General features: G+C 42.3%; 1 protein-coding gene across 1 annotated transcript in view; it reads right to left on the bottom strand.

Annotated features, from left to right (window-relative positions):
• Positions 1-15,377, bottom strand: part of GSDME (gasdermin E) — a 142,542-nt gene that overhangs the window by 36,714 nt on the left and 90,451 nt on the right. Inside the window, exons 6-8 of the mRNA XM_089917603.1 lie at positions 12,715-12,879; positions 10,627-10,754; positions 9,718-9,913 (exon numbers count right to left, since the gene is read on the bottom strand). Coding sequence (XP_089773729.1) covers positions 9,718-9,913; positions 10,627-10,754; positions 12,715-12,879 — 489 coding nt within the window. The remainder of the gene's footprint in view (positions 1-9,717; positions 9,914-10,626; positions 10,755-12,714; positions 12,880-15,377) is intronic.

The raw sequence follows: 15,377 nt of genomic DNA, 5'->3' as shown, positions 1-15,377 counted from the left end.
TCTCCAGAGAGTCCCCACCGTTTTCAACAGATCCTCAAGGAGGCCCGGCTCCCAAATCAGGAAGATGAAGATGGTAACGGTATGGGGCCTTGTGGAAAGATCCACAGGGCTGTGAAGGGCCAGGACAAAGTCCCCTGGGACATGATGTCCTGGCTGAGCTACCATCACAAGTCATCTCACCCGTTCATGTGTCCATTCCTCACTTCTCAGGTGACTCCCAAGTCCCATGTAATCGTCATCATCCCTTATTCTTGGAAATACTTTACTTCCATGTTACTCAGTGGTCATTCACTACCTTGAGCATGGTGCTAGGGACACAGCTCTACTTTGCAGCGCTTACCACCTAATTTCACTGCTTGACTGTAGTTCCCTTGAGGGTGGGGATGATGATTTTCTCCTACCTCAGCATCTAGCAGTGCCTAAAACACAGCAGAGGCTTCTTCAGCGTTTCTAGAATTGAAATGATTTCTTTTGATCTTTCATATTCTAACTATTTTACAAATGAAACCTGGGAAGTTCATGCTTAAGGTCACAAAATAGGGGAAGTGTTCCAGGAGATGGGCTAGATGCTGAGACCGAAGTGCTTTAAACAAACAGGAGGAGGGCGGTTCAAGATGGCACCGTAAGATCCGGAACTCACCTCCTTCCACAGACAAACTGAATCTACAGCGACATATGGGACAGTTTCCTCTGAAGAAACCCAAAACTACCTGAGCAACTCCCATACATCAGGTGAACAAGGAAAAAAAACCCGTATGCCTATAGTGAACTGAGAAATCATTCTTAAAGGGCTTGCACGGGACTTACCCACCCCTAGGACCCAGCACAGAAGCAGCTGTTTGAAAAACCCCCATACTCTCTATGAAAGAGGCTCGTTATCATAAAGCATCGGCCTGGGGGTAGGCATGTAATTTAACACGCACCTAGGGACCTGCTGGTGTACCCTCTGGGGACAGAGGCCATCAGACACCATCTTTGCACCCTTCCTCTGCCACACTTCAAAGCACCAATATTTCCCAGAGAAGGGCTAGGACACATCTCTGGTGCCCTTGTTTTTGTGGCTGCCACCCAGGAAACACCCCTTGATCGTCTGGCTCTCATGGCCAGCAGGGCTTGCATTCCTGGGTCCCTCGGGACTGTAACAATCAGACTGTTCTTGGCCAGCTACCACCCCCAAGGCACTGTCAGACAGCAAACTGAAACACACCCCTCGTCTTCTGTGAAAGAGGCCCAGTCGCTCGGCCTGAGGGGCAAGCTTCTGGTTTGACATACGTCTAGGGGTCTGCTCTCAGAACAGAGGCCAATGGATGCTACCTTTGTGCTCTCCATCTGCCTCATTCCAGGTTGCTGGTATCTCCTGGAAAGGAGCTTATACAATCGTCTAGCTTGTGATTTCTGTGACTGCCACCCAGTGACACTTTTAGGTCACCTGGCTCTACTGGCTAGCAGGATTTACACTGTGGTCTGTATATACTTGTATACTTTAAAAGCTGCTGCATGAAGCTCTGGCTTCTAATCAGCCTAAATCTAGGTGCTGACTGAGATCCTCTTTGGGGCACTGACAGGTGTTGACAAACCCTCAACCATTGGGAGCCACTAAAAATAGGCTGCTTGGACAATCACAAAGGTTTGAGAGACAACAAAGAGCTAGGGTGAGGTTGAATAAGGTCCTCCTCTCTTACATGAGACCACTCCCTCACGTGAGAGGAGACTTCTTTACCTTCTGCATGGAAACAAACACAGAGTGTCAAGGAAAATGAAGAAACAGAGAAATATGTTCCAAACAGAGGAACAAGATAAAAGCTCAGAAAAGGTCCTGAATGAAAAGCATATAAATGATTTATTTGCCTGCTAAAGAGTTCAAAATATCATAAAAATGCTTAATAAGCTTGGGGAAGAATGGATGAACACAGTGAGAGCTTCAACAAAGAACGAGAAAATATAGGAAAGGACCAAAATAAAGTCACAGAGATGAAGAATACAATAAATGAACCAAAACACACACTAGAGGGTTCGACCACAGACTAGACGAAGCAGATGATCACTGAATTCAAAGACAAGGCAATGAGACGCACCCAATCAGAGCAGCAAAAAGAAAAAGGTGAAAAAAAAGTAAACACAGCTTAAGAAACTATGCTACTGCATCAAGCAGACCAACATTGGCACTATACGGATCCCAGAAGAAGAGAGAAAGGGGCTGAAAACTTCCCTAACCTGGGGAAGGAAACAGACACTCGGACCCAAGAAACCCAGACTGGAGGTTCCAAATAAGAGGAACCCAAAGAGACCCACACCACACCACATTAAAATGTCAAAAGTTAAAGACAAGGAGAGAATCTTAAAAGCAGCAAGAGAAAAACAACTTGTTACACACAAGGGAACCCCACCTACATGGCTATCAGCAGATCAGATTTTTCAGCAGAAACTTTGCAGCCGAGAAGGGAGTGGTATGATATAGTGAAAGTACCAAACGAAAAAAACTTGCAACCAAGACTACCTGACAAAGTTGTCATTCAGAATTGTAGGGGAGAGAATTTTCCAGACAAGCAAAAGCTGAAGGAATTCATCACCACTAGATGAGCCTTACAAGAAATGTAAAAGGAACTTGTTTAACCTGAAATGAAGGAGTAGTAATAGGAAAACACATGAAAATATAAATCTCACTGGTAAAGGTAAATATATAGTAAAATTCAGAATAATGTTGTAAGGGCAGATTAATCACAAAACTAGTATGAGATTAAAAGACAAAATTAGTAAAAAAATAACTATAACTACAATAATTTGTTAAGGGATATGCAAGATAAAAAGATATAATTTGTGACATCAAAACCATAAAATGGCAGGAGGGGGAGAGTAAAAAAGTAGAGCCTTAGAATGCATTCAAACTTAAGTTGTTACCAACAGGTATTTATAACCGTCTATTTTAAGTTGGTATGTAATCCTCATGGTAACCACAAATTAAAAACCTATAGCAGATACACAAAAGAGTAAAGAGAAAGCAATCTAAGCATACCACTAGAGAAAATCATCAAATCACAAAGGAGGAGAGCAAGAGAAGAAAGGAACAAAGAACTACCAAAGAGCCACAGAGTAATTAATAAAATGGCAGTAAGTACATATCTATCACTAATAACTTTAAATGTAATTGGACTAAGTTCTCCAGTCAAAAGATGGAGTAGCTGAATGGATAATTTTTTTTTTTTTTTAAAAAGACCATTATGTTGCCTACAGGAGACTCATTTCAGATGCAAGGACATACACAGACTGAAAATGAAGGGATGGAAACATATTCCATGCAAATAGAAACCAAAAGAAAGCTGGGGTTATATAGGCTTTCTTTATATCTGCAGTAAATAGACTTAAAATTAAGACTGTAATAAGAGACAAAGAAGGGCATTACATAATGATAAAGGGGTCAATCCAACAAGAGGATATAACACTTTTAAATATTTATGCACCCAACATAGGAGCACCTAAATATATAAAGAAAATAGACCTAAAAAGAGAAATAGCAATACAATAAGAGTAGGGGACTTTTAATACTCCACTTTGATCAATGGATAGATCATCCAGAGAGAAAACCAATAAGAAATAGTGGCCTTAAATGACACATTAGATCAGATGGATTTAACAGATACATGGAGCACATTCCATACAAAAGGAAAAGAGCATACATTCTTCTCAGGCACACATGGAACATTCTCCAGGATAGGTCATATTTTATAGGCCACAAAACAAGTCTTAATAAATTTAAGAAGACTGAAATCATATCAAGCATTTTTCCCAACCACAATGGTATAAAAGTAGAAATCAATTACAAGAAAACTGGAAAAGTCAAAATATGTGGAGATTAAACAATGTGCTACTGAACAATATGTCAAAGAAGAAATCAATAGAAAAATCAAAAATACCTTTAGACAAATGGAAATACAACATATCAAAATGTATGGGATGTAGCAAAGCCAGTTCTAAGAGGAAAGCTCACAGCAATAAATGGCTACCTCAGGAAATAAGAAAAATCTCAAACAACCTAACTTTATACCTCAAAAAAACAGAACAAATGAAACCCAGAGTTAGTAGAAGGAAGGAAATCATAAAGATCAGAGTGGAAATTAAATGAAATGCAGACTGATAAGAGAAAAAAAATCAATGAAACTAATAGCTGGTTCTTTGAAAAGATAAAGAAAACTAACAAACCTTTAGCTAGACTTGCCAAGAAAAAAAAGAACGTAAAATAGATAGCTAGTGGGAAGCAGCCGCATAGCACAGGGAGATCGGCTCGGTGCTTTGTGACCACCTACAGGGGTGGGATAGGGAGGGTGGGAGGGAGATGCAAGAGGGAGGGCATATGGGGATATATGTGTGCGTATAGCTGATTCACTTTGTTATAGAGCAGAAACTAACACAACATTGTAAAGCAATTATACTCCAATAAATATGTTTAAAAAATAAATTAAAAAATCAGAAATGAAAGTGGAGGGCTTCCCTGGTGGTGCAGTGGTTGACAGTCCGCCTGCCAATGAAGGGGACGCGGGTTCGTGCCCCGGTCTGGGAGGATCCCACATGCCGCGGAGCGGCTGGGCCCGTGAGCCATGGCCGCTGGGCCTGCGCGTCCGGAGCCTGTGCTCCGCGGCGGGAGAGGCCACAACAGTGAGAGGCCCGCGTACCGCAAAAAAAAAAAAAAAAAATGAAAGTGGAGATGTTACAACTGATACCCCAGAAATACAAGAGATCATAAGAGGGTACTATGAATAATTATATGCCAAAACATTGGACAACCTAGAAGAAATTAATAAATTCCTAGCAGCATACAATCCGCCAGGACTGAATCAGGAAGAAATAGTAATCAGTCTTTTCGGATTTTCTAAGTAGACTGAATCAGTAATCAAAAATCTCCCAACAAACAAAAGTCAAGGACCAGGATGGCTTCACTGGTGAATTCTGCATACATTTAAAGAATTGAAACCAATCCTTCTCAAATTCTTCCAAAAAATAAGAGGAAGGAACACTTCCAAACTTATTTTATAATGAGGCCAGCATTACCCTGATACCAAAATCAGACAAGGACACCACAAGAAAATTACAGACCAACATCCCTGATGAACGTAGATGCAAAAATCCTCAACAAAATATTAGCAAACCAAATTCAACAATACATTAAAAGGATCATACATCATGATCATATGGGATTTTAGTCCAGAGATGCAAGGACAGTTCAACATCCGCACGTCAGTGTGATACACCATATTAACAAACGGAAGGATAGAAATCATATCATCATCTCAGTAGACACAGAAAAAGCACTTGACAAAACCCATCATCCATTTATGATAAAAACTCTCAACAAAGTGGGTATAGAGGGAACATATCTCAACATAATAAAGGTCAGATATGACAAGTCCACAGCTAACATCATACTCAGTGGTAAAAAACTGAAAGCTTTTCCTCTAAGGTCAGAAACAAGACAAGGAAGCCCACTCACCACTTTTATTCAACATAGTATTGGAAGTCCTGGCCAGAACAGTTAAGCAAGAAGAGGAAACAAAAGGCATCCAAATCGGAAAGGAAGAAGTAAAGCTATCCCTATTTGCACATGACATGATATTATATATAGAAAAAACCCTAAATGACAAAAAACTGTTAGCACGAATAAAGTCAGTAAAGTTGCAGTATCAAAATCAAAATACAAAAATCTGTTGCATTTCTATACACTAATAACAAACTATCAGAAAAGGAAATTAAGAAAACAATCCAATTTACAACTGCATCAAAAAGAATAAAATACCTTGGAATCAATTTAACCTTGGAGGTAAAAGACCTGTACACTGAAAACTATAGGACACTGATGAAAGAAATTGAAGAAGACACAAATAACTGGAAAGATATTTCATGTTCATGAATTGGGAGAATACTGCTACAATGTTCATACTACCCAAGCTACAGATTCAGTGCAACCGCTATCAGAATTCCAATGGCATTTTTCACAGAAATAGAACAAACAATTATAAAATTTGTTTAAAACTATAAAAGATTCTGAAGAGCCAAAGCAATCTTGAGAAAGAAGAACAAAGCTGGAGATATCACACGCCCTGATTTCAAATTATATTATAAAGCTACATTAATCAAAATAGTATTGTATTGGCATAGAAACAGACACATTGATCAGTGGAACAAAATAGAGAGCCCAGAAATAATCCCATGCATATATTGTCAATTAATTTACAACAAAGGAGCCAAGAATATACAATGGAGAAAGAACAGTCTTCAATAAATGGTGCTGGGAAAACGGGACCACTATCTTACACCATACAGAAAAACTAACTCAAAATGGATCAAAGATTTAAACATAAGATCTGAAACCATAAAATTAGAAGAAAACATAGGCAGTAAATAAGCTCCTTGACATTAGTCTTGGCAATGATTTTTTTGGATTTCATACCAAAGGCAATGGCAACAAAAGCAAAAATAAACAAGTGAAACTACATCAAACTAAAAATCTTCTGCACAGCAAAGGAAATCAACAAAATGAAAAGGCAGCCTATTGATGGGGAAAGAAATATTTGCAAATCATATATCTGATAAGGGGTTAATATCCAAAACATATAAAAAACTCATACAACAACTCAATAGCAAAAAAAAATCCAATTTAAAAATGGGCAGAAGGGGCTTCCCTGGCAGCACAGTGGAATCTGCCTGCCAGTGCAGGGGACGTGGGTTCGAGCCCTGGTCCAGGAAGATCCCACATGCCACGGAGCAGCTAAGCCCATGCGCCACAACTACAGAGCCTGCGCTCTAGAGCCCGCGAGCCACAACTACTGGGCCTGTGTGCCACAACTACTGAAGTCTGCACACCCTAGAGCCCGTGTTCCACAACAAGAGAAACCACTGCAATGAGAAGCCCACTCGCCACAGCTAGAGAAAGCCTGCGTGCAGCAATGAAGACCCAATGCAGCCAAAAATAAATAATAAATTTTTTAAAAAAGGGCAGAACATCTGAATAGACAGTTTTCCAAAGAAGACAAACAGGTGGCTAATAGGTACATGAAAAGGTACTCAACATCACTCATCATCAGGGAAATTAAAATCAAAACCACACTGAGGTATGACCTCACATCTGTTAGAATGGCTATCATCAAAAAGACAGGAAATAACAAGTGTTGGCAAGGATGTGAAAAAAGGGAACGCTTGTGCACTGTTGGTGAGAATTTTTTAAGGCTACTCAAAAAATTAAGTCTTACTACCATAATTGGATCCAGCAATTCCACTCCTAGGTATTTATCCAAAGAAAACGAAAACACTGACTTGAAAAGATGCACCCCCATGTTCACTGCAGCATTACTTACAAAAGCTAAGATAGGGAGGCAACCTAAGTGTCTACCAATGGATGAATGGGTAAAGAATATGTGGTACACACACAGAGGAATATTATTAATCAGTAAAAAAAAAAAAAAAAAAGAAATCTTGCCACTTGTGACACCATGGATGGACCTTGAGGGCATTATGCTGAGTGAGATAAGTCAGACAGAGAAAGACAACATATGATCTCACTTATATACGGAGTCTTAAAATAAAAAAGGGCTCACAGAGCAGATTGGGAGGGGTGGGGGGGGTAAAATGTATATGGGTGGGTAAAATGGGTGAAGACGGTTAAAAAGTACAGACTTCCAGCTATAAAATAAGTCACGGGTATGTAATGTGCAGGATGGTGACTGGAGTTAATAATACTGTACTGTATATCTGAGAGTTGCTAAGAGTAGATCTTATAAAGTTTATTTTTCTTGTGATGAAAACTTTTAACTATGTATGGTGATGCATACATAGTTAATGAGACATATATTCAAATATCGAATCATTTTGTTGTACACCTGAAATTAATGTATATACGTGTCAATTATATCTCAATTGTTTTTTTAAAAAAGTAAATGCTATAGAAAAAACTAGTGTTATTACTTAGAAAGCTGGAAACAGGCCTCAAAAAGGGGCCATTTCCTGTTCTAGCACCTTTCCCAGATTCTGAGAAGAGAAGACTGTTGTAGGAGGAAAAGGTCAACTCAGAAGGGCCAAGAATAAACAAGAGCATTAGTGAAAGAGCTTACACCAATCCGACCTCCACAGTGACCGACACATAAATGAGATCTCAGTTCAGAAAGATGCAGAAGAGCACCGTTGGCTTAGAAACAGGCTGCAGATATTTTCAGCTGCACTTCAAGATCTCACTATCCCTGAGCTTCCACTCAGACACAGCAGGTTAAGTCTCATGTTATGTGCCAACCCCAAGTGGCTGCCTGTGTGCAAGGCTGCAGAGAATGAGGCTGTGTCCAGGCTCAGGAAAAAAGGGACTGTGGTGCATTCACAGTGTTGGCCATGTGTTACATATTTGACATCATTGGTCCAGCCTGTTGAGATTAAAATAGATAGCTAGTGGGAAGTAGCCGCATAGCACAGGGAGATCAGCTCGGTGCTTTGTGACCACCTAGAGGGGTGGGATAGGGAGGGTGGGAGGGAGGGAGACGCAAGAGGGAAGAGATATGGGAACATATGCATATGTATAACTGATTCACTTTGTTGTAAAGCAGAAACTAACACACCATTGTAAAGCAATTATACTCCAATAAAGATGTTGAAAAAAAAATTTCAGTAAGTAATAGAGTACGTGAAGAAAGGGCTTCTCGCAAGGTAGAGAACTCTGGCCTGTAGGTTAGCTCCTGATAGAATGCCTGTAATTAAACTCTCTGATATACCAATTAACGCTGGGAAAAGGTCTCCAGTGGAGTTCCACAGGGCTCTGTCTTATGTCCTATCCCAGTCAAAATGTTTACCCGTGACTTGGAATAAGGCATAGAGCGTACATTCATTGGCATATGGAGCTGGGAGAGGCATTGGCTCTGATTAATTGTTTAAAAACTGGAGGCTCCTGGGCCTTTGTTCCCCTGTGGTGCTGGGGAGGAACTCTGAATGTATCAGGAGCTCAGTGCCCTGACTAACGTCACCTTGAAGGGAAGTTGTGGGGACTAAGACTGGGCTGCCTTGCCAGGTCTTGCCTTTCTGAGAAGGAAGTGAAAGCCCAGCTTCCTCATACAGGATGACCACCTTGTGGTACCACAGACCCTCTGGCAAGGTGCGTTCCGGATGGGAGTTGGCAAAGAAGTGTCAGGGCGGCATCCGCTGCTCAATAATAATTGGATGGCCAGGATGCGTGTGGAAGTTGTGGAGCTGCTGGGCCCAGCAACCTAGTGCGTTGGGATGCTCTCCGCAGCCTCCCTGCCCTAATGGCCACAGTGCTGCACTTGGGGTAGAGCCGTAAGTTTGCAAAGAGGAACAAGAGGATCAGAAGGAACGAGACACTGGGGGAGACAGCAGGTGCCAAATGCAAGCCATTGCCACTCAGCGTTGCCAGGCAGCGAGTGTGCATCACCGGTTATGTCTGGGGAAACTGATTTCCTGTGTTGGTGGGGGCGTGTGCCCCCAGACAGCCCTCGCTGGGGGAGGAAAGGGAAGCCCTCTCTCCAAGGCACTGGAGGAGGCTGGCAGCAGACAGGCCTCCTTCATACTCAAGTCCGTGACTTCACGGCAATCCTGTTAACTTCCTCAGTCTTCCACTGCCTATCATCCCTGCACTGCTTGAAAGGGAGGGAACCTTATGTACCAAATCGTCCACAAAGTAAGCAAAGTAATTTCAAGGCAACAGCATTTCTTCCCCTTTTTTTTTTTCCATACCTGCTAGCGCACTGACCAAGAAGTAGGCCGTAGAAAGGAGTTTCCGGTTGTGGACCACATCCTCTGGGCCTGGACACTCGCCCTGCACACTGTACCCCACTAGCCGCAGGAAGGCCACGAGGTCCCGCTGCTGTGAAGGCTTCAGCTTCCCCAGCACCGCCAATGAGGGTGACAGGCTGCTGACTATGTCCTCACACTGTGGGGAGAGGGGGTGGGGCAGGGAAGAGAAGAGAGACAGATCTAGTAAAGCCACAGGCCAAGCTGGGCACAACACAGGCCTCTGCCCCATGACACACAACCCTTGTAGTGAGATGGAGAGTGGTCCCCCAAATATAGGTCCACCTGGAGCTTCAGAATGAGACCTTATCTGGCATCCTTGCAGATGTAATTTAGGTAGGGATCTCGAGATCATCCTGGATTGGGGTGGGCCCTGAATCCAATGGTGGGTGTCCTTTGAGAGACAGGAAAGGAGATGGCCATGTGAAGACAGAGTAGAGATTTGAGCAATGTGGCCACAAGCCAAGGAATGCCAGGAGCCACCAGAAGCTGGAGGAGGCAAAAAAGGATTCTCTCCTAGAGCCTGTGGGGAAGCATGGCCCTAATGACACCTTGACTTTAGACTTGTGGCCTCCAGAATTGTAAGAGAGTAAATTGGAGTTTGTGGTCATTTGTTACAGCAGCCCTAGGAAACTAATACACCCTTCTATTCATCACATCGACTACCTTTCTGCAGTTAGAAAACTAAGGACCTGGGAATAAGAAAAAAAAGAAGTTTTAGGGTTAAAAGGAGGTGGGGAAATTTTAAACACCATTTTATCCCAGCTCAAGGCCTTATCCCAAGAGATCTAGCCCATCCACATCTCCAGAAAACCATGCGAAGACACTACCTTGAGATGTCTCCGGTCTTACCACTTGCTCCAGAACCAAGAGTAATTCTTCATCAAACAGGACCGCCTGGAGGACGTCATTCAGAGCTCTCTGTTGCTGCTCTGGCAGCTCCACAAAGGGATGGAAATTCCTCTCCAAGAACAGAGTGGCTGTGAAAGCAGCAGAACATACCCAGTCTCGTGACTTATCTCAGAACGAGGACCAGTAACTCTTACTTTTTATAGCTAATTGTCCTCTGTTCTTTCATAAACACGTCCAGCTGCAGTCTTGGAACTCAGAAATAAAGGACGCGTTAAATACCACCCTGCATGTTTTTTACTAACCAGTCAAACTACTAAAGGAAGAAAGAAGGAGGGAAGGGAAGAGAGGGAGGGGAGACAGAAAGAGACAAAAAAACAGACAGAGAAGAGGGAAGCTGGGTTTTGTTTCAGACTTTAGTTTCCTGCTGACTCACTAGACATTAAGTCTAATCAATTATTTTCTGGAAAAGTCATTTAGAATTATTAAATTATCAAGGCTGAATTACTGAACATCAGGACTTTTACAAACCTTCAGAGTCATCGTGCAAATTCCAAAATACATTCTTTTTCATATCTTTCTAATACACTACAGATTTTGTATCCTTTAATATTAAATGCATGCTTTTCAAGGGGCTGGCACAATTTTCACTGGGCAAACACAGATATTCCACTTTCTCCATTCTTCTTCACCCATCTTGGAGAATGGGTTAGAATCCCAGCTGGATTACTAACGTCCTCTTCAGGATGCTTGAGCCTCTCCCCTTAAAATCTTCCGTTTTCATTTTAAGATAGTCAAAAGTTTCTAGTGAATTAAGCCCAGTGGGAATTTAAAAACAAGATTTGATAAACCAAAGCTTTCCTATACAGGGATGCAGACCAATACATAAATGCACCCTCCGCTGATGTCAAATTCCAGACAACAGTTATACTCAAAAACTGCTCTGTAAACACAATTAGTTCCTTGCCAGCCCCAGCCTGGAGAGAAGGGCCGTCCTGGCTGGTCTAGGGTCCAAGTGCACAGAGGCGGGTGCCCACCCTACTCCTGCCTAAACTACCCAGCCTCCCCACTCCATGCCAGGCTGCCTGGAATGACCAACTGACAGGGTGGACTGGTGGGTAAGGAAATTATAAGAAAGCTCAGCCTGTCGTGTCACTTCCTGTAGTGCAGATCAAGGCTGCTGATGTGATTCTAACCCGGGACATTGACATCGCTTAAGTGGCAGCTGAAAATCACACCCAATTACCGTGAGGGGGCCTGCAGCCCTGCATTAGATGGGAAAGCCTTAAGACTGGACCTTCACTGCCAGTTCTGTCAACATTGATATTTTTGCTACAGAAACAAAAGCATCTATATTCTGGTTTGGGACTCGTTGAAGCCCCACTGATGAGTCTCTCCTCTTACCCTCCAAGCCAGAGATATTCTGAGCTGGTTCTAGCTCTTTTTCCCTAAGCTCTTAATTATTCGTTTCTCTTTTTCCTTGCCCATCTCCTCTTCCACTATATACTGCACTCCTACTAATTCCTGCCCTACCCACTACAAGAAACTTTTTAAAAAAAACACAGAATGCTGTGGGGAGCGAAAGGAATTGCTGCAGGCAAGTCACAGGTACTGCCCTCCTCCTCGCTGGATGCCTTGGCCTCACATGGCTTCATGCCACGTGGATAAGGGCCTCCAAGAGAGCATCTTGCGATGCTAACGAAGCGCTGCCTGTCTTGGCAATGAAGCCTGGAATAAATGAAACAAATGCAAAACTTGGGTTCTCTCTCCTTGCTGCTGACTAGCTCTTCCTGGTAGTCAGCAAGACTCCTGTGGTTCAGATGAAAGAAAATGTTAGGCCCCTAACTCTTCCCCTCCTCAGCCTCCTACCCCTTCCTTAAAACAGGCCATCCAAGACCTGAGGTTCCCTAAGATCTGACCAGGGTGAGTCCTGATGAGTGAACTAGAACTGATTCAGGCACCATCCTGTCTGTCCTCAAATGTTTTCCATGAAGTCACTAAGGAGTCACCGCTTCTGAAGGCCACATCCCCTCCTGGGGTACGGCACTCAATTACCCAGCAGCTCACCATGCCCCAGCCTGCTGGCAATACCTTGTTTTAAAACACTCAGTGGCCCATCCGAGGCAGGCAGCCCTTGCCCAGCATCTGGCGTGTCCCAGAACGCAAACTCTCGTAAGGGCAGGAGGTCCAGGAAGGCAGAGTCACTTCTCCTCTCGTGCTCGAAGCCCCCGTGCTTGCCTTGCAGGAGGCAGAATTCTGTAATGTGGGGGAAAAGGACAAGCTGGGCATTAGGGTCAGCCTTGTTGGCACATCCCAGACCTGGCTTTACCTAAATCAAGCAGGGCAGGGGGACGTGTCCACCCTCTTCCTCATACACCCGCTTCCTACACATTATGCTATTTGACCAAAACTCAGCCACTTCCTACAAATACAGGAGAAATGGTTGTTCTTAACATAAGGTTCTTGTGAACAGGCAGGAAGCAACCTTTCAAACATCAGAAGTACTTCCTTAGCCTGACTGGAACAAACCAACTCCAACAAACAACCCACCATATTTAACTGAGAAAATTGGAATTTGATAAATCTGATTTGACTGAACTGATACAGAATTATTGACAATATATTTAGGTGCACAAGTAGTTACGTGGCTCTTGGAGAGTCAGTTGTTATTCATTAATAAACTATTTTCTGCAATTATATGAATGAACCTTATAAACATGTTGAGAGGAAAATCCATACACAAAAGAATATATTCTATATGAATCTGTATGAAGAGACTAGTCTTTTTTTTTAAAGCCTTATCTTTTAGAGATATTTCAATATTTATAGACAAAATAATATAATGCCTACAATTTGCTTCAAAACAATTGAGTAGGGGTGGAGAGAGGTGGGAAAGTTATAGATGAAACATGCACTGCCCTAGTTATTGAAGCTGGATGGTAGGTACATGGGGTTCACTATATTACTATCTGTAGTTCTGAACATGTGTGTAATTTTCCATAATAAAAAGTTTTTAAAAATTATAAAAAGAAATGCCCCTTAAATACTTCCATATTTGAGGGCCCAACTAAAGTAACTAAGTTGTAGGTAAAAATGCAACAGTGTGGGGCTTCCCTGGTGGCGCAGTGGTTGAGAGTCCGCCTGCCGATGCAGGGGACATGGGTTCGTGCCCTGGTCCGGGAAGATCCCACATGCCGCGGAGCGGCTGGGCCCGTGAGCCATGGCCGCTGAGCCTGTGTGTCCGGAGACTGTGCTCCGCAATGGGAGAGGCCACAGCAGTGAGAGGCCCGCGTACCGCAAAAAAAAAAAAAAAAAAAAAAAAAAAGCAACACTGTGTCCTTGCTAAGTAAAAATTGTGTGAACTCAAGAATGAGGGTTCTCCCTCTTGCACTGTTGGAGGGAATGTAAATTGATACAGCCACTGTGGAGAACAGTATGGAGGTTCCTTAAACTACAAACAGAACTACCATATGACCCAGCAATCCCACTACTGGACATAACCTGAGAAAACCATAATTCAAAAAGAGTCATGTACCAAAATGTTCATTGCAGCTCTATTTACAATAGCCCAGAGATGGAAACAACCTAAGTGTCCATCATCGGATGAATGGATAAAGAAGATGTGGCACATATATACAATGGAATATTAGCCATAAAAAGAAACGAAATTGAGCTATTTGTAATGAGGTGGATAGACCTAGAGTCTTTCATACAGAATGAAGTAAGTCAGAAAGAGAAAGACAAATACCGTATGCTAACACATATATATGGAATTTAAGAAAAAAAAATGTCGTGAAGAACCTAGGGGTAAGACAGGAATAAAGACGCAGACCTACTAGAGAATGGACTTGAGGATATGGGGAGGGGGAAGGGTAAGCTGTGACAAAGCGAGAGGCATGGACATATATACACTACCAAATATAAAACCGATAGCTAGTGGGAAGTAGCCGCATAGCACAGGGAGATCAGCTCGGTGCTTTGTGACCACCTAGAGGGGTGAGACAGGGAGGGTGGGAGGGAGGGAGACGCAAGAGGGAAGAGATATGGGGATATATGTATATGTACAGCTGATTCACTTTGTTATAAAGCAGAAACTAACATACCATTGTAAAGCAATTATACTCCAATAAAGATGTAAAAAAAAAACAAAAGAATGAGGGTTCTCCTGACCCACCTCCTACAGTAATGAAAATAAAAACAAAAAGAAAACAAATGGCACCTAATTAAACTCAAAAGCTTTTGCACAGCAAAGGAAACCATAAACAAAAGGAAAAGACAACGCCAGGATGGGAGAAAATATTTGCAAATGAAGCGACCAACAAGGGATTAATCTCCAAAATACACAAATAGCTCATACAACTCAACAACAAAACAATCCAATCAAAAAATAGGCATTAGAACTAAACAGACATTTCTCCAAAGAAGACAGATGGCCAAAAAACACACGAAAAGATGCTCAATATTGCTAATTATTAAAGGAATGCAAATCAAAACTACAATGAGGCATCACCTCACACCAGTCAGAATGGCCATCATCAAAAAATCTAGAAACAACAAATTCTGAGAGGGTGTGGAGAAAAGGGAACCCTCTTGCACTGTTGGTGGGAATGTAAATTGATACAGCCACTATGGAGAACAGTATGGATGTTCCTTAGAAAACTAAAAATAGAACTACCATATGATCCAGCAATCACACTTCTGGGCATACACCCAGAGAAAACGATAATTCAAAGAGATACATGCACTCCAATGTT

The sequence above is a fragment of the Delphinapterus leucas genome, chromosome 9 (genome assembly GCF_059928025.1).
Source record: "Delphinapterus leucas isolate spDelLeu-1000000601 "Yukka" chromosome 9, BTC_Dleu_Yukka2, whole genome shotgun sequence".
Taxonomy (NCBI): Eukaryota; Metazoa; Chordata; class Mammalia; order Artiodactyla; family Monodontidae; genus Delphinapterus; species Delphinapterus leucas.
Note: the sequence above shows the minus strand (reverse complement) of the source record. Positions and strands in the feature narration are given on the sequence as shown.